At 37.1% G+C, this 27,600-nt stretch overlaps 1 protein-coding gene across 1 annotated transcript in view; it reads left to right on the top strand.

Annotated features, from left to right (window-relative positions):
* The window catches only part of AOAH (acyloxyacyl hydrolase), a 201,322-nt gene that overhangs the window by 13,470 nt on the left and 160,252 nt on the right, over positions 1-27,600 (top strand). Inside the window, exon 2 of the mRNA XM_045564068.1 lies at positions 12,641-12,736. Within this exon, the coding sequence (XP_045420024.1) occupies positions 12,641-12,736 (96 nt within the window). The remainder of the gene's footprint in view (positions 1-12,640; positions 12,737-27,600) is intronic.

The raw sequence follows: 27,600 nt of genomic DNA, 5'->3' as shown, positions 1-27,600 counted from the left end.
TAGAAATAGTAACTGTAAGAGAATTAGGATAAATATATTCATATCAGACAAAATATACTTTAAGATATGGTATAATTCTAAAGACAAAGATATATTTTACAATTATAAAGAGTCTACTATATCAAGAAAAAAGTAAGAATTATTATTATGTTATATATTAATATTAATTACATATATAAACTTAGTAACAGAGCCCCAAAATACAAATAACAAAATATTAATAGATTTGAGAAGAAAAATAGACAATTCAACAATATTGTTGGAAATTTCAATATTTCTTCTCTTCTTAATTGATAGAACTTGAAGGAAATAAGTAAGGGTCTAGAGGACCTGAACAACACTAGTAACTAACTTGACTCAGCTAACCCACTCAATGACAAAAACATATATATTATTTTAAGCATTCATGGAACATTCTCCAGGATAGACCATATGTTATACAGTAAAGCAAGTATCAATCCATTTTAATGCATTGAAATAATATAAATATTTCTCAAGTTAAATTAGAAGTCAGCAAAAAATCAGGGAAACATCAAAATGTATGGAAGTAATACAACACACTTCTTTAAAAATGTAAAAAAGAAGAAATCACTGGAAAGTTAAAAAATAGTTTTGCATAAGTGAAAATGAAAACACAATATACCAAAAATCTATGAGATGCAGCTAAAGAAGTGCTTAGAGGAAAATTTATACCTGTAAATATATATTAAAAAGAAAAATCTAAAAGGCAATAATCTAAATTTCTACCTCAAGAAGACAGAAAAAGAATAACAATCCAAATTCAAACTAAGAAATAAGAAAGATTGGAGCAGAAATTGGTAAAATAAAAAACAGAAATAGAATAGAGAAAATAGATGAAATCAAAATATGGTTCTTTGAAATGATAAATAAAATTGATAAATTTTTAGCCAGACTGATCATTAAAAAAGGATAGGAAAAACAATAATCAAAATCAAGAATAAAACAGACTCAAAGGAAATTAAAAGGATTGCAGGGGAATATGAACAATTTTGTCCCAAGAAAGGAGAGAATTTAGATAAAATGGACAAATTCTTAAAAGGACACAAGTATCCAAAAATGACTAAAAAAATAAAAATAAAGGAAAACCTGAATAGACCTATGTAAAGAAACTGAATTAATAAATAGAAATTGTATTAGTTTCCTAGAGCTACTATAAAAAAACTACCGTAAATTAGGTCAGTTAAAACAACAGGAATTTATTCTCTCACAGTTCTGGAAGCTAGAAGTCTAAAATTAGGTGTCAGGCTCTTTCTCCTACTAGTTACTAGCAATCTTTCTCATTCCTTGGCTTGTAGTTGCATAACTCCAATCAATCCCTGCTATTACTGTCACCTGAACATCTTCCCTCTGTGTGTCTGTCTTCACATGGCCTTCTCCTCTCTGTGTGTGGTTATCTCTTCATATAAGAACACTAGTTATATTGGATTAAGGACTCACTCTACTTTAGAAGGACCTCATCCTAACTAATTACATCTGCAAGAATCCTGTATTTAAACAAGGTGCATTCTGAAGCTCCAGGAAGGGCATGAATTTTAGGGAGATACTATTCAACCAGATATAGAAAATCCCAAGTCTAGGTGGCTTCACTAATAAATTCTATAAAACACTTAAAGTATAAATAATGCAAATGCAATACAATTTCTTTCATAAAATAGAAGAGGAAGGAACACATTCCACTTCATTTTGTCTTTTTCCCTAATGCCAAATCCGGAGACATCACAAGGAAAGAAAATAACAGACTTTTATAGACATAGATGCAAAATTCTTAACAAAATGTTGTCTAACTGAATCCAGCAACATATAAAAGAGGTAACACAACATGACCAAGTGGTGTTTATTCTAGGAATGCATGATTATTTTAACATCTGAAAATCAATTAATGGAATACACCAAATTAGTAGAATAGAGGCCACAATTACATTATCATCCAATAGAAATAGGAAAATTATTTGACAAAATCCTTTATTCATTCGTGTTAAAATCTCTCAGCAAGTCATGAGAGAAAATATGACTTCCTCAACCTGATAAAGAACATTTATGAAAACCCTATTGCTAACTTCATATTTAATGATGGCGGACTAAATGCTTTCCTCCTAAGACCAGGTGCAAGGTAGGGATATCCACTCTCACCACTTCTGATCAATATTGTATTGAAAATTTTATTCAGTTTAATAAAAAAAGAAAAATAATAAAAGCATAGGGATTGTAAAAGAAAAAGTAAAACTGTTTTTACTTTCAGACACTGTGATCCTAACTATAAAATCCTAAGGGATCTACAAAAAAAATCCTGCCAGAACTAATAAATGAGCTTAACAAAGTTGGAGGATTCAAAATTAACATACAAAAATCAATTTTTGTTTATATTAGCAACAAACTTTCAAGTATTGAAATTACGAAAACAACCCATTCATAGTATAATAAAAATATTTAGGAACAAATTTAACAGCTGAAATAAAATTACATTGAAAACTACAAAACCATTGCCACAACAAATCAAAGAAGGTTTTACAGATGGAGTGATGTATCATATCAATGGATTGGAAGACTCAATAGTGTTAAGATGGCAATAATACTCAAACTGATATATTAATTAAATACATTTCTAACCAAAAACCTAATAGGCTTTTTTGTAAAACTTGGAAAGCTGATTTTAAAATTTATATGGAAATGAAGAGAAGCAAAAGTAGCCAAAATAATTTTGAAGAACACTGTCAGAGAATTTACATTGCCTGATTTCAAAACTTCTCTAATACTACAGTAACTAAAACAGTGTGATATTGGTATAAGAGTAGACATACATATGTGGAACAAAATAGAAAGTCCAGAATTAAAGCCATACATTTAAGGGCAATTGATTTCCTACCAAAGTTTCCTAGATAACTCAATGGGGACAGGATAGTCTTTCAACAAACGATGCTGGGATAATGCGATATCTATATGCAAAGGATGAGGGGACTTAGATCCTTATTTCAAATTATACACAGTTGTGAACTCAAAATGGATCATGGACCTAAAGGTAAGAGCTGAAACTTTAAAACTTCTAAAAGAAAACATAGAAGAAAATCTTTGTGACATTGGCAAAGATTCTTAGATATGATAAAAGCACTTTCAAAAACAAAAATTGATAAATCATATTTTATCAGATTTAAACAATTTGCTTTCCAAGAAACATCCTCAGAAAATGTAAAGACTAGCCTCAGACTGAGAGGCAATCCTTTCAAATCATACAGACTTTAGTACATTGATGATTATTTTCATTAGCATAATTGATAATTTTCAGTTTTGAAAGATGATGAAGTGTTGCACTTAGAAGAATATAAAATTTAAGGTAAAGTAGATCTGGATTTGAATCGCCAGTTAGCCACTGCTTCCTGAAAGGATTTAGGTATATTGCTTGACCTCTCTGGGCCTCAGAGTTCTCATTTGTAAAATAGGAGGTAGCAATCTCATGAGGGTGCTATGAAGAATAAATGAGATGTAGTTTGTAAAACCACCCAGCAGATGATCTGAAATAAAAAATATATTCTAGAAAATGTCATTTCATGTTTTTCTAAAACTTATTAAGGTGGAAGGCTGCTATTAAAAAGCTTATTTAATAAGAAATTATTTGATAAATAGAATTTTTCCCAATCATAAAAGAACATGTGATCTTCATAGATATTTTAGATATAGAAGAATATTTTAAAGACTGAAATCCTAAAACCCAAATGATCACTGTTGATATTTTGCTATATTTCCTTTCAAAATTTTCTAAGTATACATTTGTGGGGGTTGGATCTTGTTTTATTCTTTTATTTCTATATTTGGATAGTTAAATAGATAATCTAAAAGCAACTACTGTATTTTTCTTTCAACAAAACATTTGCAGGAACTTCAGTGCAGTAGTAAGCATTTGCAGGCCGGTGAAATCTCTTCATGTTAGCGAGTAGGTTTGTGGATAGAGACTGAGTATAACATCAAGCACAGGCTAAGATTATTTATCTATCTGTCTGTCTATTTACCTATGTATCCATCCATCCATCCATCTGCCCACCCGCCCATCCAACAATTTTTCTATCCATTTACCCAACCATCCTTCATATCTATCTCTATCAATCTTAGAATGCAAATATTGAAGAGAACTGAAAAATGAAGTTATAGTTTCTCAAAGAAAAATCTTTTTTTTTTGCATGAACGTCATATTGTTTTATTTTACAGAACTTTTTTGTATAAGGTTTTTTTCTACCAATTCCTTTGTGTTTCCAGATATATCATCGTATTATCCACATATTGAGTCTTACAAATTTTTTTTCATTTCCTCTGTCAACTTCAATTGCCCTTGATAAGGTTCAATGCAAGTTTAATGAATACTAGAGGCAATAGTGTGCTTTTTAATACTGTTGCTTAAAACAGTAGGTAGTAATCACCCTCATGTTTTCCATGAGTATGAAAAAGACTGTTTTATCAAATGTGAAAATATCTATCAATTCCTAATTTTGATGCTGTTTTTATAGAGCATTGTTTTATTTTATTTTATTTTATTTTATTTTATTTTATTTTATTTTATTTTATTTTATTTTATTTTATTATTTCAGCTTATTATGGGGGTACAAAACTTCAGGCTATATATATTGCCCATGTCCCGCCCATCCCCCCGAGTCAGAACATTCAAGCGTGTCCATTCCCCAGACAGTGCGCATCGCACTCATCAAAGAAAAATCTGATGGATTAATTTCCTTAATAATATGATCTGGTCTTGTCATTTAGGTTTCTACAAAGGACATTTTTTATTACTTGAATATACTGAATCTGCTGCGCCAACATTTGACAAAAATATTTTTGAAGTATGCATTAAGGTAAAAGTATTTTATTAAAAATATTATATAGGCAAAAGTGTATTGAAAAGACTCAATTCTTTCTGAGAATATTAGGTTTGAACACGGTTTAAGTGAAATAGTAATTGCTATAATTAAAAGATAAGCCTTAGTAAAGTTTTTGGTATATTTCCCAAAAATGGAGAAAGTACAAAACTGCATTGATTTACCATATTTTTGCAAGTCAGGTGGTTTCTAGTTCTTTGCTTTCAACAAAATTGAAGGGAGACTTAATAGAGTTGTCAGGTTATAGATCATTTAAAATAATTTTCAATGATAGATCACTCTAAGATTTTTGGCATTTAACTCTGAAAGAGTTCAAAGAACTGAGTGACATTGCTATACCAAAAGTCCTTCCATTCCCATCTACTTATTTATGTTTCTCATCACATCTTAGAAAATGAAAAATAGGAACAAAAGTGATGCTGAATCTTATCTCATTATCTTACATGAATAAGTAATATTTTCAACAGATATAAGTACTATTAATAATTAAAAAGGCTCAACAATTTCACTGAGGTACAATTTCAATAAAATTTTACCTTCATCATTTAATAATCATTTGTCAAATTGGCAATATATATTGTTTAGATAAGTTAATTTTACTAACAAAGAAAACTCTATCCAGAAGAATTTTTTAATACTTAAGAGTGTTATAGGCCAGGCGCAGTGGCTCATGCCTATAATCCTAGCACTCTGGGAGGGCAAGGCGGGAGGATTGCTTGAGGTCAGGAGTTCAAGTCCAGCCTGAGCAAGAGAGAGACCCCATCTCTACTAAAAATAGAAAAAATTAGCCAGGTGTTGTGGCACAAGCCTGTAGTCCCAGCTACTGGGGAGGCTGAGGCAGGAGGATTGCTTGAGCTCAGGAGTTTGAGTTTGCAGTGAGCTTTCTTTGATGACACCACTGTACTTTACCCTGGGTGACAGAGTGAGACTCTATCTCAAAAAAAAAAAAAAAATACTTAGAGTGTTATAATCACAGGAAATTAAAATTTTTATTTAAATTTTATACATATTTTTGGTATTGATAGATATAAAAGTGTGGTCAATGAAATATTTTCAACCAAAACAAATTACATTGGGACAAAATTCTATGGTGGAAAAAGAATTCAAGGAGGTAGACTTTTCATTGAAATAGAATCCAAGAAGACGAATTCTCAATGCAAAATTTCTCACTGTGAAAGAAGAGTATGATCATATATTTTTTAAATGGATGAGAGTAGGTATAAGTCACTAGAGCATTTAGATTCTTTTGGATACATACGAAAGTATAATGTAACAGTTCTATTGTAATATTTACAATCTGCCCAAAATTATACCCTTTGCAACTATTTAAATTGATATCCATTAATAATTTCTTAATATCCATTAAAATGTGGAAGGGGTATGTAGTTTTTCTAATTCTTTTAGGTGATATAGAGCAGAATGTTTGGAAACCACTGAACTGTGCTCCAGACTCCACAGCACGAAGCTGGTGCTCTGTAGTATGACCAAGGTTCTTCACAGTGTAGCTCCTTCCTAATTATTCTTCCCTTCCCGTGGAACCTGAATTCTAGCCTTGGCCCACTCTTCTCTTTCTCATCTCCAGGTCTTTAAGAAAATGCTACTACTGTGTCCCTGGAAAGGCTTTTCTGTCTTTTTTTGAGGTCCTCCTCTCCCTTAAGACTCAGCTCTTCCAAGAAGCCATCACTGGCAACCCCAGGCAGAGTTCATTTCTTCCTCCTCTGTGCTCCCAAAGCACTCACAGTTCCCTCTAGCACAACACAGGCTGCTGGATTGTCATTTAGGCATCAGTCTTTCCCGCTGCTCTGTGTCTTCTCTCATTCACCTTCGCCTCCTTAAGCTCCTGAGTGCATAGCAGGTGCTCATAAGTGTGTGTTGAATAAGTGATAGTGTGGATGAGTACTGGCATCTCCACTCTCATTTCTTTATTATTAATTTTTTATATATTTCTAAATTAGTTAACCCAGTCATCCTGTGTCTCAGCACAGCCTGCTAGTTTCTTCTTCCTGCCTTGCTTGGGCCTGCTCCCCCTTCAGTGCCCTGAGCCCTCACTTTCACCAGTACTTGTCCATCATGCTCCCTCTCATTGCCTATGTTCCTGGCAAACTTGGCAGTTTGGAACTCACTGAGAATTTTCTCATAAAAACAATGTTCTACACAGCCTAGTCCACCCAAATGTAGTCAAAGGACTGGATATGTACAATAAAAGAAAATTCATCCCTAGAAAAGTAAAAACATTGTTGATGATGCAACATACTTTTCAAAGATGAGTTTCTGTGTTTTTATTTTTAAAAGTGTTCATGGAGAATATGTTCCTTTCCAGTGGATGTCTCAGCAAGAAGGAGAGGGGCTAACATTGCTTAAATGCCTACTTTGTTCCAGGCACCCTGTGCATTTTATGTGATGTGTCACTTAAGCCTCGCCAACAGTTTTGCCAGAGGCGTCAGATAGCCTTTGCTGTATTAAAGACCATCCCACAATTGCACAGCGATCATTTGTTAGCTCGTGATTCTGTGAGCTGAACACACCTGGGTGATTCTTCAGATGGTCTCCCCTGAGCTCACTCTGGCAGCTGCGCTCAGCTGGTAGATGGCGGAATGGCAGGGTCTGCATAATCTAGAATGGCCTTGCCCATAAATCTGGTAGTTGGCAGGCAGTTGGCGGTAGGTCACCTTTTATGGGGCCTTTCCAGCAGGCCGGCTCAGGCTCACAGCTACCGTGTTGAAGAAGGCAAAAGCGGAATCTTTCTGAGGGGTTAGGTCCAATCCCACAGACTGCCTCTCCCTCCACATGCAAGTCACAAGGCCAGGTTCAAAGGGCTGGGAAAGAAACACCACCTCTTTATGGGAGGAAGTGCAGAAAATTTGTGGTCATCTTTAATATACCACACAAGGGGCATTATTATTCCATTCTGTGCATGCCAAAATCCAAGTTTAGACAGTTTTATTATCCTGCCAACACTAGCTAAGAAAAGCAGGAGCTAAGCCCAGGTCCGCCTGGGCTCCCAATTTCCCTACTCCTACTGTACCATAGCCTCTCAAGTAGCCTTCATTTCCCTCCCTTCCGTTCCCTTTCCTTCTCCTCCAGACTCTGAGAGGAGGAAGCAGATGAAAAGGTTGAAGGTGCAGGATGATTCGTACCTGGGTTGTGTACCACCGTCTCTCTGGCTTGGTAACTAGTGTCTTAGGGAAACAAGGCTGGCAGTAGGACACATTTTAAGTGATTATTTTCATAACTTTCTTTCTTGTTTTCCTTTCTTTTCACCAAATATCGTGGTGTTCAGGTTGCATCTCTTCTGCTTATTGGCCACATACTAGGCAAGGCCCTTAACCACTCTGAGCCTCTGTGTGCTCATCTGCAAAATGAGAGTAATCATTCCTGCGTCTATGAGTTGTTGTGAAGTTTGAATGAGACGGTAATGTATGCAAAAACACTTTGAAAACTGTAGGGCACGCTCTGGCAACGTGATGAATTATTTATGCCGCTACTCAGGGTCAAAAAAGAAGTGCAGTCATGCTGACGGTGGCTCTGACAACTCCAGGTGCTTTCAAGGCTTTTCAATGAAGTGCGGGCTTCAGACAAACAGGAAATCTAATAGACCGCTCTCCGCAGTTGGCTGCATTTCCAGCCAGCACAGATATGATTATAATTAGTTTCAAGAGTTCTGTTTCACTTCAAAAGGATTCCATGGCACAGTCTGCAGTCTACCTGAGGTATGTGGCCAGAAGCGGATTCCTGTGGCAGGTGTTTTTATTCGTGCCCATTTGCTTTTTTTTTATTATTTTAAACACTGTCAGGAGTGTCTGTTCTATTCTATTCATTATTTCTCAGATGGCAGGTGAGAAGAGATTTTCCATATGTAAGTTTCAAGACGGTCACCACTGAGCAAAATGCATAGCTCTCATTCCGCCCTCACTCCCTAAATGAACAGCAGCCTGGGCAAACTCACTTTAACAGAGCCAGGCCTTTTATTAGCAGAGAATAGCCTGTAATGGTAGGAATTACTCTGCCCATGCATCTCTCCCAGGGAAAACATTCGTTAACCTGTCAAAGAAGTGAAACCTCTTATTAGAAACTGTAGAAAAGTCAATTTCTTCATTCTCGCTGCTAAAAGATTCAAAACGTATCTCACTGCAGACCTTAAATTAACAGCACAACTGGAAGGAGAGCCGAGCCCACTGGAGTCAGGCGGAGATGGCCAAGTGCTCGGGACTCCAAATCAAAGCTGAGCCCAACCTGGGCGTTCACCATTTCAAACCCCAATACCTGCTTTTCTGCAGGGTCCTTTTCATCATCGTAACTCTTCCCCAGGCAAAGTGATGATAGTGGTAAAATCCACCCAGTCTTCAGAGACAGATGACTTTTTTTGGCTTCTTTTTATCTATCTAAGGATTTTCCAATTTTAGCCAGCAGTGCTAAGGAGCCACGACAGTCACAAGAGTCCTTGGTGGGATTTCTCTGAGTAAAACTCAGAAGAAAAGCCCAGATCCGTAAGTACAAAGAAGGAGGTTGGTCTCGAGCAGCCCAATTCGCTTTACATTCATCCTTCCAAGCCATGGATTAAAACAAATGCAAATATGTGCCGGAGTTGAATTTTCAGGGAAAGGAAACAGCGTCCAAGGTTTACGATCACTGGAGTCACTAGGAATGGACACTCTTCAAGGACAAATTTCAGTGAAGGTTACCTTATGCCCCATGCTCACCCAATATTCCTGCTACAATGAACTATTGTGAGTTTTCAATTCTTGCATCTCATCCAGACTACTATACCATTGACTGTAAGAAACTATTATTTTAGGTACCAATGAGAAAGAAAAGTTGCCACTAATTAAATTGTGGAAAATATGGAGAAAGCTATTATATCATGCTCTTTCAGACCAAGTCTTGTTTCTCTCTTAAGAGCACCTTTTCTTCCACCTGCTCTGTCATAGTCTCTCCAAAATCACATTCCACCTAGCATTTGACTGATATTTACCATCCAGTTCATTTGGGGAAGTATATTGTGAGCCCCCTATGGACAGGGATCATATTCTATCCATCTGGGGGGGCATCAAAGGCATGTGAGGACACAACACGTATGCCCTTTTGCACCTTCCACCACGTGAGGATGCAGCAAGAGGCGCCATCTATGAAGTAGAAAGCGAGACTTCACCAGACACAAAATCTGCTGGTGCCTTGATCTTGGAGTTTCCAACATTCAGAACTGTGAGCAATAAGTTTCTATTATTTATAAATTACTCAGTCTAAAGTATTTTGTTATAGCAGCAAGAATGGACTAAGACACAACCCAGTCTCCACCATATTCTTCTTTGATTGTGAGCTGCATGTCATAACCATTAGCTACAGAAGCTGAGAGCCTGGCTCAAGAGAGGGCACTGGTTGCTTCACACCAAAATGAGAAGTGGAGCAATGTCCAGAAGTGGAGACTGGAACAGAGAGGAAGCAATCTGGGTGAGATGACTGAGCTGGGAAGCAATTGTAGGTGCCTCCGTTAGCCCTTTGCAGGGATATCTCAGCGACAGCCAACTGAAGTGTTACTCGTGTGGCTCTCAAGTCAGTGCACTTCAAGCCAGTAAGCATCTCTTCCTTCCATTCTCTGAGCCAGGCACCATGCCAGGCACTCAGAGTTAGAGATGATAAGACCCCATTCCTGCCCTCAGGGAACTTATGGTCTAACTCTAAACTCTTAAAAACGAAGCTCCAGAAAGATAGGTACCTTGTTCAAAGTCACACTATTTGTAAGTGGCTGATCTAATACTTGAACCCAAGTTTTTTTTTTCCAAAGCCTCTCCAACTACCCCAGATCTTCTCATGACATAGCAATATAATTACTTATCATTGTTCTCCAATTGCAATTGTTAAAGTTTATTTAGCTCCACCCAACTTAATGGTAATTAACAGGGCCATAAATCAGGGTGTAAAAGTGTATTACAAATGTTGAAAATATTCCCATGTATTAAATATATCTGACATATTGAAAATAAAAGTGAAATTTGTTATCTCTGAGTGAGTTGAGTGTTTATTATCTTTTTTATACTGTACTGTATTTTCAAATTTTTCAAAAATGATATTACATTGTGTTCATGTTTTTGAAAAGTTATTTTTTCGAATAAAACAAATTTATATGAAAATGCTTTTAGATAATGAAATGCTAATAAATGTCAGCTACTAAACTCCTTGCAATGTGAGGAGATCCTCCAGTGTCATGCATGAGGTTAAAAACACAGCCAATCAACCTTGATAGTGGATGGTGACAAAGGCACCAGCAAATGGATGCTCTTGGAGCCCAGTAAGACCACGGTTATCAGGATTTCGCTATCTCAGATTTGGAAAGTCTTTCTCTTCCAAGACAGAGGGGACAGAACAATCAAGGCCAAAGCATCACCAGATATTGCAGCATCTAGAAAGGTGAAAATTTCTCCATCCTTCATTGGAAATTTCTCATTTTATAGAAGGTTTTATTTCTTTCTGTCTAAAAATGCCCAATTGTATTGTTCACATCTGTTATCAGCCACCTTCCCTCAAGGAATCCTGGTGGGGATTTAGTTTTAATGACACTATACATGTGAATTGGGTCCCCAGCTCCTTAAGCAGAGGGACAATAGTGAGCCTACTACTGGGCCCGTGCACCCTGGAACAACTTCATGTTGGATGTCAACCTTTCCTAGCCTCCTTAGACACGAACCTAATAAGTGTCCATTCTTCCTATTGCAATAAGATGTAACAATTTCCTTTCACATACTTACTGATCTTTGACCAACTACTTGTGTATAGGAGAATAAATGTCACTTTCCTTTGGAAAAAGGAGGTTTGGGCTTCCCCAGCAGTTCTTTAAATCAAGGCAAGTGCTAGAATCTTCTATGAATGTCAGGCTAGCAGCTCTGGCATTCATACTTATCATATATCAAAGTGGCAGAAGGGACATATTCCTAACTTAATGTAATGCCCTTCTACACACGTATCATGTTGGTGCATGCTTTCCAGTAGTGTGCTTTATAGCTGGGAGGTGAAATAATATTTTACAATGTGTTATGATTTCAAAGGCACACTCAGTTTCACTTTTATCTCATGTAATCACAGCAGCCCTATGGGAAACATATTATTACCTACTTCACGAGGAGGAAACCAAGGCTCAGAAAGGCTGCATGGTGAGTCCAAGAATACAAGGTCAGGACTCAGTCCCAGATCTTATGACTTTAAATGTCAGGCAATTTCTACCACTTTTCCAAAATTAAAATTTTGACCCCGGGTCTCCCGGTATGCAAGAGAATGTGTAGGATGGGAATGATCTTATTCACAATGAAGTAGACAGGAGAGAAAGAGGGGAAAAGAGAAGCTAATATCTATTGAGCTTCTACCTTGTGTGGGCTGTTTTCCTTACACTTTCTCACTGAAGCATCCTCTCTTTCTCCCATGTGATTGAAAAGAAATGGAAATTAAGCAAGATGAAATTCTGTTTCCAAATTCACATAACTCACCAGTGAACAAAACTGGACTGACATCTCCAGGCCTTCTGATTCCCAAACCCACAGTCTTCTTGCCACATTTTATATTTTACTACAACTCACAGTGCATTTGTACACACAGAAGATTTTAAAAGGCAAACAACAAATAAAAGTTCTTTGTTTTGGAAAGGTTGATATTCTTAACGACAGACAGACAGACACACACACACACACACACACACAAAACTTTCTTTCCCCTGGCCCCTCCAGACCAATTTTCCATGTGACACTGTTGACATGTTCTTCTGCTCTCTGCAGGGTGTGTGCTGGTGGTATCCGTGATTGACCAGCTGGCTCAAGTTCACAACTCGACCGTGGAGGCCGCGATGGAGAGACTATGCAGCTACCTGCCTGGTGAGTATGGAAAAGGTGATGCTGCCATGGCTCTGCTTGTCTTCCTACTCATGGGTCAGCATGACTGAGTTTGTACCCTGCGTGTGCTTAGGGAGCAGAATCAGATCGTGTTGTTTCTGTGGGTGGATATTCTTATGGGGCTCATAGAAATTAAAACAAAACAAACAAAAAAAACACTCTAGGCAATTTCTCCCAGACATTCAGTATCCATCATGGCAGAATGAAATTGCTGTGGACATTTAGGGAATAAAATGTTTAATGGCCAATTGTGATTTTATATGTCACATTAATAATGATTTGTTCCCCTAATGCTCATTGCCTTAAGTACTAAGAAATCAAAATAATGAATAATTTTCAATAATTTTTTGTTAACTTGACCAACATATACATACTAAGATGCATATACAGACTTACCAACACAGAGTTTTACACTAGGAAGACAACTGATCTCAAAAACCCAATGGTAAAATAATCTAGAACATTGCATTGATTTGAACTGGATCACAATAAAGTCCCTTAAACATCCTACAAAAGAAGAAACTGATTGGTGGTTCGAACAAGTTGTACGTTTGTTTTTCAATGTTAGCAGAAAAAAATTGTTAACTCTATTTCCCTGATAGAATACTGTTACTTGAACAGTCGTAATGAATAAACTTCTTTGAGAGTCAAATTTTTATTCTCTTAATGGGAACTAATTCATCAAGGATGTCCACATTATTTTTTCTGTTAAGCAAGGTAGTTTGGCTAATGGTGGTTTTACCTTTGATTTACTTAGTACATTTTGCCAATAGCACCAAAGCATTTTCAGAGTATTTACTGCATGCGGTTGCAATACGCATTCACATGCTAAAATGTTTAGAATTCAAAAATAAATAGTAGGACAGGATAATACACAAACTCATGTGTTTACAGTGTCCCAAATGGACCATTGTTAAGATTTTGACACATTTACATCAAAATTACATCTTTCTACTGTGAAATTAAACCATGGCAGATAAACCTGAAACCCTTTGTCTTCGCTTATGCTCCATTCCATTCTCTCCCCACATTCCTAGAAGGAACCACCCATGTGAACTCAATGGGTCTCCTTCTTGTCAGATTTTATACTTACACATTTACTCGTGTGAACCCATAAACAAGGTGTAATATTGTTCTGCCAGTGATTTTTTTAAATCTTGTCTTGGTAAAAAGAAGACAAACATAGAAAATCATGCAAAGCAAATGTATAGGTTCATCAGTTATTGAAAGATGAGCACCCTTGTGAATATATAGAGTTTACAAGGGTAATGGACAGATAGAGCCTCCCCAGAAGGCCCCGCCATGTCCCATCCCATCCTCCCTCTCCCACCAAAGAACAATGTCCTAAACTTTATAGTAATCATTTCCTTGCCTTTCCTTATAGTTTTATCACCTGCATGGGCATCCCTAGACACCATAACCTTGCCCAGTATTTAATTTTTTGATGTCTTTTAAGTCTATTTTAACCTACAAGTTTCCTTTCCACCCCTTCCATTTTCTTATGATATAGCTGTGGAATTGGACCTGTAGAGGTTCCCCCAGTCTGGATGGTGCTGATTGTATTCCTGTGTTTTAATTGAGTCTGTTTCTCTGTACTATTTCCTGAAAATTGGCACCTTGACCAAAGGCTTGATCAGACTCCAGTTTGATTCCTTTGGCAAGAGCATAAATGAGATTGTTTTCTTAACAGCCCTATTTTCTTTTGGTGAGAAATAATATTTCAAGCCCCCAGTCTGCATGCTCATTGCCACTGAGTTGGCCATTCTTTCTAGGCCTCTCAGTGGACAGCAGTAGGAAATAGATGTATATAAATTTACGTGAATAATTTTTAAGATAAAATATCTGAGGAGTCCATACCAATATTTCAAATTCAAATTCAGAACTACAGATTTTTTTCCCCTTAATCTCTTCTGTATAATAGCTTTATCTCCTTTTTTCCACACAAAGTCTCTCTTTTCACACAAAGTTTTGGTTGTCAAGGATAAAGGGATTGATAGAATTAAAATATCCTATAATTACTCATTTATGTATCCCTCATTGTACATATAACAGTCCCAGAATATCAGTTCTAATACTGCCGTTACTAATATATTTTATCTTTATTGAATGCCTTTCCACCTTCTGCACCCTTTGCATCATTGTACTAAATTGTCTGAGCGTAGAGTCATTCCATAAAATACTTGTTTCTTTTTTGCTCTCATTTGGTCTTAGCTCCATCAGCAACTATGTGATTATTGTTCACCACCAGCCCTTATGTGGATGTCTCTCTACTTGAGTTGTTGTCTAAAGTTCGTTCCTCAGGAAGGGTTCATGAGAACAACATTCCCTGAATCCTTGCATGTTGGTAGTAGGCTGTCTTCACCCTTTATACCTGAAAGTCAATGTTTTTCTGGATATAAAAATCCTTGGCTTACGATTTCTTTCTCTAAGCATCTTAAATATATTATTAAAAAGCCAACTGATAATCTAATTTTCTTTTTCTTTGTAAGTCATTTGCTGTTTTTGCCTTGAAATTCAGAGGATTTTTTTTCTTTTTCCTATAAAGCTTAGTTATCTAGAATATGTCTTGGTGTTAGCTGTTGTGTATTGATGTTCCCAGGCATGCAGTGCACTCTCTCAATGTAATTTCAAATATATGTTTTCTAATTTTAGGCAAGTTTTTAGCATTTGTTCAGTTTCCTTGGTTTGGGTTTCTTCTTCTGGAACTTCTATTGTTCATATTTTGAATTATCTTTGCCTGTCTTCAATATCTTACCTATCTCTTAAATACCCTTTATCTCTTCTTTTTTATCTTAAAATTGTTCTTCCTTTTCACCTTCTGTTTCACTTAAAACATCATCTATTGTTTTTACTGTTTTTGTGTTCATTCTAGTTTAGACTTCACTTCTTTGTTAATTTTTTTATTCTTCCCCGAATTCTTTTATTCCATATCTGAGTTTTTCTAATTCTGATTTCTGCTGTTCTTTCATGTCTTACACCATTTTATTAATGCCTCTTAGCTCGTTTTGAAATAATATGCTATGTTTTGATCTCTTTTTTTGGCATGATTTTCTGGCATGCCTCTACTATCTGTAGGAATGTTACTCTGTTCCTTACTCTTTTTTTTTTCTTATAATAACTTTGTATGGGAGTTGACCCAGATACATTTCTGCTGCTCATTTTTATGTGAAATTAGTTTTCAAAAACTCTTAGAAAGAGAGGGGGTTCAGGGTAGTTTTTCTAAATACACAGAGCCCCTTCCTCTGCTGTTTTGGGGTAGTGTTTAAAAAATGATGGCAGCTTGCTTTCTGGGGTTTCCTGACTCCGTTCCCCCACCACTTTTATCTGGACTTTCTCTCTACCTCTCTCTCTCTTACCTCTCTCTACCTCAGCTCAATTTTTATCCCCAACCCAGCAGTTTCTCCTCACTGTGGGCCCTGTCCTGGGAGGGAGCTCCTATGGGTCTGTTTCTAGAGTTTGTGAGAGCTAGACCACTCCAGCCCCTTAGTCCTTCTAACCGTGAGCTCCCTGCACTCACCAGCTATTGCAGTGGGCAAAAGCCCTCCTAGTTTCAGCTGCTGCTCTCTGATTGGCCCTATCTCAATACCTGTTAGCTATTCATGGATTCTCCAGCTCTCAGGTTTATCTGACATCCATCGCTTTCCTCTACTTTCTCTGGTACATAAGTTGATGACCTGCAGGTCTTGTGGTTGTGAAGTGGTTGAGCCTTACCTGCTTGCATGTTGGGGTTCGTGGAGATACCTAGTTTTGTCGTAACTGTTATCTATTGGGCTTTGGTTTTGCTACCCAGGTGCTTTTGTGTGTGTATGTAGAGATTTAAAGGGATTCCAAAATTCCACTGCCTCCACCATCATCTTTCCATAATTCTCTGCAGAGGCTTTAATTTTACACCAATGGTCTGTTGTATGCATTGCTGTGCAACTTTTTTGTTTTTCACTCAACATTATGTTTTTAGTATCTATACATGTTAAGATATATAGACCCAGGTTAAGCCTCTTAATTGCTCTATAGTTTTTTACCATATAAATGTTCTATGTTTTATTTATCTCCCTATCATTGAGCATTCATAATCTGTTATAAACCTTACTTGATATTTTCACAGCTGTAAGTTAGACAAGATGAGAGAAAATATTGTTACCATTTTACAAAAGGAAAAAAGTGAAGAATAGTTGCAAGTATCACTAGGCCTTGCTTTAACTGGTTGACATTTCTGTCTGGTAGACCACACTGACAGGTATAACCATTGGTACTTTGAGTTTGACTGCTCTCTCTTTAGGCAAAGTTGTATTGTTCAAAGGTGAAACACTGATTAAAACTCCTATTTCCTACGTTATCCCCTCTTCTTAATGTGCTAGCAAAATATAAAACAACTTGAAACAAGGTTGCTGAGCTTCAAGGTACCACCCTGGCTCCTCCTGACTTAGAACAGCAAATGTCAGAGTCTGCGGAAGTAAAACAAGAGGCGAAAAGGCAGGTTCTGGTGAAGTGGAAGTTGACATTTCACTGAGGGAAACAAGATAGATATTTCTGGTTTCAATTGTGGGTTGCCTTTTCAATGGGTGCAATTTCAAAGGATTAAGAAAGCTGTCTGGAATTATTTTCATTTTATCAATTAACATTTTACCTCCTGATGAAAATACAGCACTCAGTTCAGGTTAAAGGGTCGTTACATTTGACAGATGGAAAGGCAGGGTGGGCAGTATTGTTTGCATTCTACAGCTGTGGAAAACAGCGTGCAGAATGGTTGTGCGAGTTGTATCGGATGAACAAGATAGACTGTCTCCAAGCTCAGGATTTCTCCCAGAAACGTAACAGACTTGGCTCACAGAGTCTGTGTGAACCTGATATTGCCTCTGTCTGGTAAGCAGGAGAATGGGTGGGGGGAAGGTACAAGGAGGTGAAATTGTGCACATAAACACACAATTTTTTGTTGTTGTTGTTGATTCTATTTTATTTATTTATTTGTTTATTTATTTTTATTTCAGCTCATTATGGGGGTACAAAAGTTCAGGTTATATATATTGCCCATACCCCTCCATCCCCCCGAGTCTGAGCTTCAAGCGTGTCCATTCCCTAGACAGTGCTCATCGCACTCATCACGTAGGTATGCACCCATCCCCTCCCCCCATCCCCCCCAGTCAGAACTTCAAGCGTGTCCATTCCCCAGACAGTGCGCATCGCACTCATCAAGTAGGTATACACCCATCCCTTCCCCACAGCCCCCACCTCTGTCCGATACCCAATTGGTGTTATTCCCAAATGTGGCAAAAATGGAAAAATAAGCACCACATGTACTCACAATTATTTTTTAAAAAATGCTTTTTAAGTGTTACTTTCACCTCCAAAGGTAAACAAGTGCAAAATAAAACATAACCTTAGCAGGGAAATCACGTAAGCAACATTGCTGAAAATAATCTCTCAGTAAATCACGTTGCCCTTCCCTGTGCCTGTGAAGACAGTTTTTCCAAATTGTGCAAAGCATTCGTGACCTTCAGTTTCACCCACTGCTTTTGCCTCCGGCTCTCATTAGTAAACACCTTGGAAGAATCTCAGAATTGTTAATGGAAAAATGATTAATAGAATCATTCTCACTAGGGGTCAACAGAATCAGATGCCCTGAGAGTCTTGCCAGATCTTCACTTTCTTGGGTCACCTATGCAAATATCTTATCTCGATGAAATATTATAGTTAAAAACTCATGGAGACTGAAAATGGAGAAGGCAACCCTCCTCACACTCTGTAGGTTCTGAAAATCTACATGCATCCTGGAATTCATAGTCACAGAATTGTGTGGTCAGTTGGTCTCACTATGTTTCAGGTTTCTCATAGTTAATGGACACAATACCTGAGATACCTGCAGCAGATAAGGCATCAAATAAAATGTCCTCAGCATATTGAAAGGTGTGCTATGAATAGCAAGGGCTTTTGGAGTAAGAGATTTCAACCTCGGTTGATTGATGTGTCTGTGATCTTAAGTTCTCTAAGCCTCGATGTTCTTTCCTATAAAATGAGGATAAAAATAACCACTCCCTTAAAAGATTCTTATGAAAATGGAAATAATGGTAAACATGAAGGTGACTTATACATTGGAATGTCCTAGGTTTTATTTACACCCATGTGTGTATACACCTAATGGACGATGACTGCTCAAGTGGTCTTTTTTTTAACCCTTTTTTGCCCTTTGGAATGGCCACACTTTCTTTTTTCCTATGCTGTTCCAAGTCCCTACCATTTGAATCTGTAGAAATTAAATACTCTCATACCTTCCTAGTCACAGGCAGGGGTTAACAGTATAATTTTTATGTTAAATAAGTTACTTTCAATATGTTAAGGCCAATCTTTTCTTCAGTTGTATCAATAGCTGTCAGGTTACCATCCGACCATGGCTGACTGGGGATATCTGGCTCTTTTTGGAGATTTTGCTAATTTCTGCTCTGCATCTTCCGCATTGATCTAAGAATCTCATGTCCCTCATCAGCCATCGCTCCTGGGGCCTCTCAAGCCAACAATCACAGACTCCACTAGAAGAAACTGATCGTTCCAGTGGTCCTGCTGAGAGTGTGGGGAGAAGCCTGCGGCCATACACTTTTACTTGAGCTGAACAGAATTCTAAGAAACACGCACACACACGGACAAGCACCTCTTATCTTATGGGAAATAAGATGAATTTTCTCTGCCTTTTGGCCAGTACTGCAAGTTTATCAAAAAGTACCCTAATGTCCATTTTTAAATTGCTCTGCTCTAGGCTAAGCTCGTTCTGCCTTAGCAATACTTTAAACTTGCTTCCAAAGTGACTTGCTCCCTCACTTAATTTTGACTGTCTCTTATAGAAGTCTCCAAACTTAGCAGACGCAATAGTGAAGGGACCCAGATCCTACACCCACATTTTTCAGATGTGGAATTGAAAGTCCAGAGAGGGAAAGCAGCTTCTCCAAGATCAGAAGCCAGCGAACTAGTGAAGGCACTCGGGTCTCTGAGTACTACGACATGAAGGCTTCTTGACCCTCTGCACAATGGCCAGCCTGGAAAGAAGCACCTAAGGGGGAGGGGATATGTTTTTAAAACAATTTTATTACAGTAGAACTCACGTACCATACAATTCACCCATTTAAACTGTACAATTCAGTGGCCTTTAGTATATTCCCAGTTATGCATCCAAAATCACAATCTATTTTAGAATATTTTCATTACACCAAAATGAAACTCCATGCCCCCTAGCTATCACCCCCAAACACCATTCTCCCCTGCCCTAAGCAACCAGTAGTCTACTTTCTGTCTCTGTGAATTTGCCTGTTCTAGGCATTTCATTTAAATTGAATTATACAGTATGTGGCCTTTTGTGACTGGTTTCTTTCCCTCAGCATAATGTTTCAGAGGCTCATCCATGTTGTACATGTATCAGGACTTCGTTACTTTGTATGGCTGAATAGTAATACTCCATCACATGGATATAGCACACTTGTTTATCAGTTTATTAGTTGATGAACATTTGAGTAGTTTCCACTTTTTGACCATCGTGCAAAATACTGCTATGAATATTTGTGTACAGTTTTTGTGTGAACATATGTTTTCGGTTCTCTCAGGTATATATAATACATAAGCATAGAATTGCTGAATCACCTAGTTACTCTATGTTAAGCAATTCAAGGAACTGCTAGACTGTAGTATTTAGACTGGTTACCAAACAAGATGCACTATTTTACATTTCCACAAGCATTGTATAAGGCTTCCATTTTCTCCACGTACTCACCAACCTTGTTATTATCTCTCTTTTTTTGTTACAGCACATTATAGTAACGGTGAAATTGTATCTCATTTTGGCTTTGATTTGCATTTCCTTGATAGCTAATGATGTTGAGCATCTTTCTATGTGCTTTCTGGAAATTTGTTTATCTTCTTTGGAAAAATATCTATTCAGTTCCTTTGCACATATTTTAATGGGACTATTTGTCTTTTTATTATTGCGTTACAATGGGCCTTTGTATATTCTAGTACTATGTGCTAGATAAAATTAACAAAACTTTTCTCCTGTTCTGTGTGTTGTCTTTTTACTTTCTTGATGATACTCTTTGGAGCACAAAGCTTTTTTTTATTGTAACGAAGTCAAATTTGTCAATTTTTTTCTTCTTTTAAGTCTACCAATCCATAAACATGGAATGTCTTTCCATTTATTCAGGTCTTCTTTAACTTCTTTTAACAATGTAGTTTTCAGAGTATATGCTTTGTACTATTTTTGTTAAATTTATTCCTAAATACCTAATTCTTTTCAATGTTATTATAAATGGAATTGTTATTCTGTGTTGTGGTATTTTTTTAATTTATTTTATTTTTAAGGAAGTACAAGGGTTTTTATTACATGGATATCTTGTAATATGCTTAAGTCAAGGCATTTAGTGTGCCCATCACCAGAGTAGTGTTCATTGAACTCAATAGGTAAGTTTTTATTCCATACCCCTCCCTGCCTCCCCCTTTTTTGGTTTTCATATTCTTTATGTTGCTTTGTGCTAATGGATGTGTACCCATCCATTAGCTCCCACTTATTAGTGAGAACACATGTTGTTTGGTTTTCCATCCCTGAGATACTTCACTTAGGATAATGGTCTCCAATTCCATCCAAGTTGCTGGAAATGACATAATATCATTCCTTTTATGGTTGGGTAGTACTCCATGATACACACACACACACACACACACACACACACACACATATACACACCACATTTTCTTTATCCAGTCATGAACTGAAGGGCGCTTAGGTTGATTCCACATCTTTGCAATTGTGAATTGTGCTAAGATAAACATTTGATTGCAAGTGTCCTTTGGATAAAATGACTTCATTTCCTTTGGATAGATACCTAGCAGAGGGATTTTAGGATCAAATGGTAGGTCTACATTTACTTCTTGCAGAATCTTCATACTGTTTTCCATAGAGGTTTTACTAATTTGCAGTCTCACCAACAATGTATTAGTGTTCATTTCTCTTTGCATCCACACCAGCATCTACTGTTTTATGATTTTTTAATAATGGCCATTCTGATAGGGGTAAGTAAGGTGGCATCTCATTGCAGTTTAAATTTGCATTTCCCTGATGATTAGTGATATTGAACATTTTTTCATAAGTTTGCTCATAACATGTGGCCTTCTGGATCCTTTAGTGCGGCCTTTTGACTGAATCCAAATTTTACAGAACAAATCCTTTTAACAAAGGATTTTTTAACAAAGGATACTTTTTTAAAATGTATTTATTCTGTGAAGTTTAGATTCAATTGAGGAGCCACACTTGAGGATCTGGAGGGCCACTTGTGGCCTTGAGGCCACAGGTTACCCACCCCTGGATCTCCTTTTGAAAAGCTTCTGCTCAGGTCTTTTGCCCACTGTTTGATGGGGTTGTTTGTTTTTTTCTTGCTGACTTGTTTGAATTCTTTATAGATTCTTGATATCAGTCCTTTGTTAGATGTATAGTTTGTGAGTATTTCCTCCCCATTCTTTAGGTCGTATGTTTGCTCTGTTGATTATTCCCTTTGCCATGCAGAAGCTTTTGAAATTAATTAAGTTTCATTTATTTACTTTTATTGTTGCTACATTTGCCTTTGGGTTCTTAATCACAAAATTTTTGCCTAGGCTGATGTCTAAAAGAGTTTTTTCTATGTTTTCTTCTAGAATTTTTATGGTATCATCCCTTACATTTAAGTCTTTAATCCATCTTGAGTTAATTTTTGCATATGGTGAGAGATAGAGGTTCTGTTTCACTCTTCTGCATGTGGCTCTCCAATTTTGCCAGTACTATTTATTGAATAGGCCTTCCTTTCCCCAGTGTATGTTGTTGTTGGCTTTGTGAAAGATCAGTTGATTATAGGTAGATGGTTTTATTTCTGAGTTCTCTATTCTGTTCCATTGGTCTACATCTCTACTCTTATACTAGTACCATGCTATTTTGGTTACCGTAGCCTTGTAGTATAATTTAAAGTCAGGTAATGTGATGCCTCCGTACTTATCCTTTTACTTAAATTGCTTTTACTATTTGGGTTTTTTGTAGTTGTTCCAAATGAAACTTAGTATTACTTTTTCTAGATCTGCTGGTATTTTGATGGGGATTGTACTGAATCTGTAAATCACTTTGGTTTAACAATGTTGATTCTACCACTCCATGAGCAGGGATGTTTTTCCATTTGTTTGTGTCATCTGTGATTTCTTTCATCAATATTTTATAGTTCTCCTTGTAGAGATCTTTAACCTCCTTTGTTAAGTATATTCCTAGGTATTTATTTTCTTTTTAGCTATTTTCAATGGTGTTGAGTTTTTGATTTGACTCTCCACTTGAACATTATTAGTATATAGAAATGCTACTGATTTGTATACACTGATTTTATAATCTGAGACCTTGCTGAATTTATTTATGAATTCCAGGAGTGTTTTGCTGGAGCCTTTAGGGTTTTCTAGATATAAGATCATATCATAACAAACAGGGATAGTTTCATGTCCTCTTTCCTGATTTGGTTGCTCTTTATTTTTTTCTCTTTCCTGATTGCTCTGGCTAGGACTCCCAATAAAATGTTGAATAGAAGTGATGACAGTGGGCCCACTTGTCTTGTTCCAGTTCTTAGGGTGGATGCTTTCAACTCTTCCTCATTCAGTATGATGTTGTCTGTGGGTTTCTCATATATGACCTCTATAATTTTGAGATATGTTCCTTCTATGCCTAGTTTGTTAAAGGTTTTTATCATGGATGGGTGTTGTATTTTGTCAAATGATTTTTCTGCATTTATTGAGATGATTATATGGTATTTTCTTCTGTTTCTGTTTATGTGGTGAATCACATTCATTGATTTGTGTATGTTGAAACATCCTTGCATTCCTGGGATGAAACCCACTTGATCATAGTGGATTATCTTTTTGATGTACTGTTGAATTTGGTTTGCTAATATTTTATTGAAGATTTTTATATCTATCTTCATGAAAGATATTGGTCTGTAGTTTTCTTTTTTTTTTTTTTTTTGTTGTGTCCTTTCATGGCTTTGGAATCAGGGTGATACTGGCTGCATAGAATGAGTTAGGGAGGATTCCCTCCTTCTCAATATTATGGAATAGTTTCTGTAGAATAGGTACCACTTCTTTGTAGTTCTGGTAGAATTTGACTGTGAATCCATCTGGTCCAGGGCTTTTTGTAGTTGGGAGATATGTTTATTTCTGCTTCAATCTCACTACTTATTGTTGTTCTGCTCAGGGTTTCTATTTTTCCTGATTTCGGTTTAGGAGATTGTGTGTTTCCAATAATTTATTCATTTCCTCTAGGTTTTATAGTTTGTTTGCATAGAGGTTTTCATAGTATTCATGGATGATATTTTGTATTTCTGTATTTCTGTATCAGTTGTAATGTCTCCTTTTTCATTTCCGATTGAGGTTATTTGAATTTCTCTTCTATTTCTGGTTAATCTGGCTGGTAGTCAATGGATTTTTTTATCTTTTCAAACAACCAACTTTTTGTTTCATTGATCCTTTGTATGTTTGTTTTTTTTCCATTTTGGTTAGTTTGCTCTGAGCTTTGTTATTTCCTTTCTTCCACTGGCTTTTGATTTGGTTTGTTCTTTTTCTAGTTCCTTGGACTATGACATTATGTTGTTAATTTGTGATCTTGATGTAGGCATTTAACCCTATGAACTTTCCCTTTCGGACTGCTTTTGCTGTGTCCCATAGATTTTGAAAGCTTGTGTCCCATGGTCATTCAGTTTGAGGAACCTTTTGATTTCCACTTTAATTTCATAAAACTCAAGGATCATTCAGCAGCAGGTTATTTAATTTCCATAATTTTGTGTGTATTTTAGTGTTTGTCTTGGAAATGACATTTAATTTTATTCCATTATGGCCTGAGAAGATATAAGGTGTGATTTTAATGGTTTTGAATTTTCTGAGACTTGTTTTGTGGAATAAAAATGATCAATCTTGGAAAATGTTCCATGTGCCAATAATAAAAATATATATTCAGCAGTTTTGGGGTAGAATGTTCTGTAATGTCAGTTAGGTCCATTTGTTCTAGAATCCTGTTTAAGTCCAATGTTTCTTTGTTCATTTTCTGCTTTGGTGATCTGGCCATTTCTGTCAGTGAAGTGTTGAAGTCCCTGACTGTTAAGATTCTACTGTTTATTTCTCTGCTTATATCTAGAAGAGTTTGCTTTATGAAACTGGGAGCTCCTGTGTTAGGTGCATATATATTTAGGATTGTTATGTCTTCTTGTTGAATTGCTCCTATTACTATTATATAATGACTATCTTTGTCTTTTTTTATCATTGTTAATTTAAAATCTATTTTATCTGATATGAGAATGGCTACACCTGTTTTCTTTTGTTTTCTGTTTGCGTGGCATACTTTTTCCATCCCTTTGACTTGAGTCTGTGTGAGTCCTTTTGGGTGATATGTGTTTCTTGGAGACAGTAGATACTTAGGTTGTGTTTTTTCATTGATTCAGCCAGTTTTTGTCTTTTAAGTAGAGAATTCAGGCTGTTTATGTTGAGTGTTAGTATTGACATCTGGGATGCTGTTCCATTCAACATGTTGGATAATACTTTTTTGTTTTATTTTCCATTTTGTGCTATTCTTTTATAAGATATGTGAGCTATAACTTTTGGATGTTTTTACACTGATGTGTATCCATTGTGTTATTGCATGTACAGTGCACTTTTGAGTATTTCCTGTAGGGCAGGTCTAGTGGTGACAAATTCCCTTAGTGTTTGCATGTCTGAGAAAGACATTATTTCTCCTTCATTTATAAAACTTATTTTATCAGCATATAAAATTCTTGCCTGGCAGTTGTTCTGTTTAAGGAAACTAAAGGTAGAACCCCATTCCTTTCTGGCTTGTACAGTTTCCCTTGAGAAATCTGCTGTTAGTCTGCTGGTTTTTCCTTTGTAAATTACTTGATGTTTTTGCCTCACAGCTGATAGGAGTTCCCCCTTCATGTTGACTTTGGCCAGTCTGATGATTATATGCCTTGATGATTCCCTTTTTGCAATGACTCTCCCATGTATTCATTGAGCTTCTTGTATGTGGATGTCTAAATTTCTAACAAGGCCAGAGAAGTTTTCCTCAATTATTCCCTCAAATGTTTTCTAGCCCTTGTGCTTTTTCTTCTTCACCCTCAGGGATGCCTGTGATTCTTATATTTGGTCATTTTGTATAATCCTATATTTCTCATAGACTGTTCATTCTTCTTGATCCTTTGTTCTTTATTTTTGACTGGGTTAATTTGAGAGAGTTGTCTTCAACCTCTGAAATTCTTTCTTTTGCTTGTTCTAGTTTATTCTTAAAACTTTCCATTGTGTTTTGTACTTCCCTAAATGAATTTTTATTCCTGAAGTTATATTTGGGTTCTTTTTAATATATCTACCTCTTTTGTAACTTTTTCATTCATTTCCTGAATTGTTTTTTCTGGTTTCTTTGAATTTGTTTTCCATTTTCTCTTGGATGTTATTGAGCTTCCTTACAGTCCGTATTTGGAATTCTTTATCCATCATTTCAGTTTTTTCATTTTGGTTGGGATCCATTGCTAGAGAACTGGTGTGTTCCTTTGGGGGTGTCCTTTCACTGATTTCATACTTCTGGAGTTCTTGCACTGATTCCTTCTCATCTGGAGCCGCTGTAGCTTGCTTTTGGGTCTTCTTTTGACTATATGGGTTTTTTTCCCCTGTCTCTTAAGAATGTATCTGTAGCATATGTTGGTTATGGACCTTTGGCTTTGCTCATGAGTACTTTGATGGGGTTCTAGGTTCTGGATGGATACCTTGGTTATCCTTAATGTGGTGGTTTTCTCAATTGCTAGTTATTTGAAGGCTATAGTGATGCTATACTTTGTGTGAGCAGATTCCCTATCTCTTGCTGATAAGGGAAGATGGAGATATTTGAAATCCTTTCTCTTTCCCCAGCCTTGTGTGAAGTATATTGGGATTCCAAGTTTAATCTCTGAGACAGCAGATGGTGCTTGTAGGTAAGAGTCAGCCACACCATGTATGATTTAATTGGTAAATGGTGTAATGGGTTGTACAAGTTGTCCTCCCTGCCAGTAGGTGGTGCTTGCAGGAAGGAACCATCTGCAATGGTGTTTTGGGGGACATGTGACTGGCTCTAGTCCATCAGGAGAAGCACTCATATGCCCCAGTTGGTGAGAGGGGCCCTGGAGCTCCCAGGGTTCTCATTATTCTCCACCACAGCAGAGGGGGATGGAGGAGCAAGGTTGGGCAGGGCTGAGTCAGAGGAGCCTGCATTCAGGCTCCACAAAGGCGGGCACAAGGAAGCTTCTCTTCTGCCCAGGATCCTGCCTTGAACTGAAAGTGTGGCTTTCCTTTTGAAGGAGAGGTGCTCTGTAAGTACACTGCAGCTTGGACCCACACTGCACTCTCCTTTCAGTTCTGCCCACATGGGCTCCCTCACCTCCCAAGATTATTTCACAGATCTCCCCTCTGTGCCCCCGAGCAGCAATGTAATGGAACCCTGGGGTACAGGGTCCAGCCTGGAGGGCTATCCCTTGGTCCCCCAAGTTCAAGTCCTGACCATGCAAGGGGGAAGCATGTTGGTCCTGAGTTGCCCATGGAGTGTTCAAGTAGGCTTAATGTCTCTCCACTTTGGGGTGTGCCCTGCTCTGCTGGAGCAGCCAGGCAAGCAGCACCAGGAAGGGCTTCAGGCAGAGAGCTCAAAGTCCAAGCACCCCTTGTTCTGCTGCAGGTCTTTAAGAAGAAAGTTGTGAGTTTCACTCTCTGTGGAAGCCTCAGTGTGGTGGATAAATCAACAGCAGGGAAGAAGCCACTCCTGAGGACCCTGGCTCAGTTGTGCCTTGAAGAACCCATGCCACTTGGCA

The sequence above is a fragment of the Lemur catta genome, chromosome 11 (genome assembly GCF_020740605.2).
Source record: "Lemur catta isolate mLemCat1 chromosome 11, mLemCat1.pri, whole genome shotgun sequence".
In the NCBI taxonomy this organism is placed as follows: domain Eukaryota; kingdom Metazoa; phylum Chordata; class Mammalia; order Primates; family Lemuridae; genus Lemur; species Lemur catta.
Note: the sequence above shows the minus strand (reverse complement) of the source record. Positions and strands in the feature narration are given on the sequence as shown.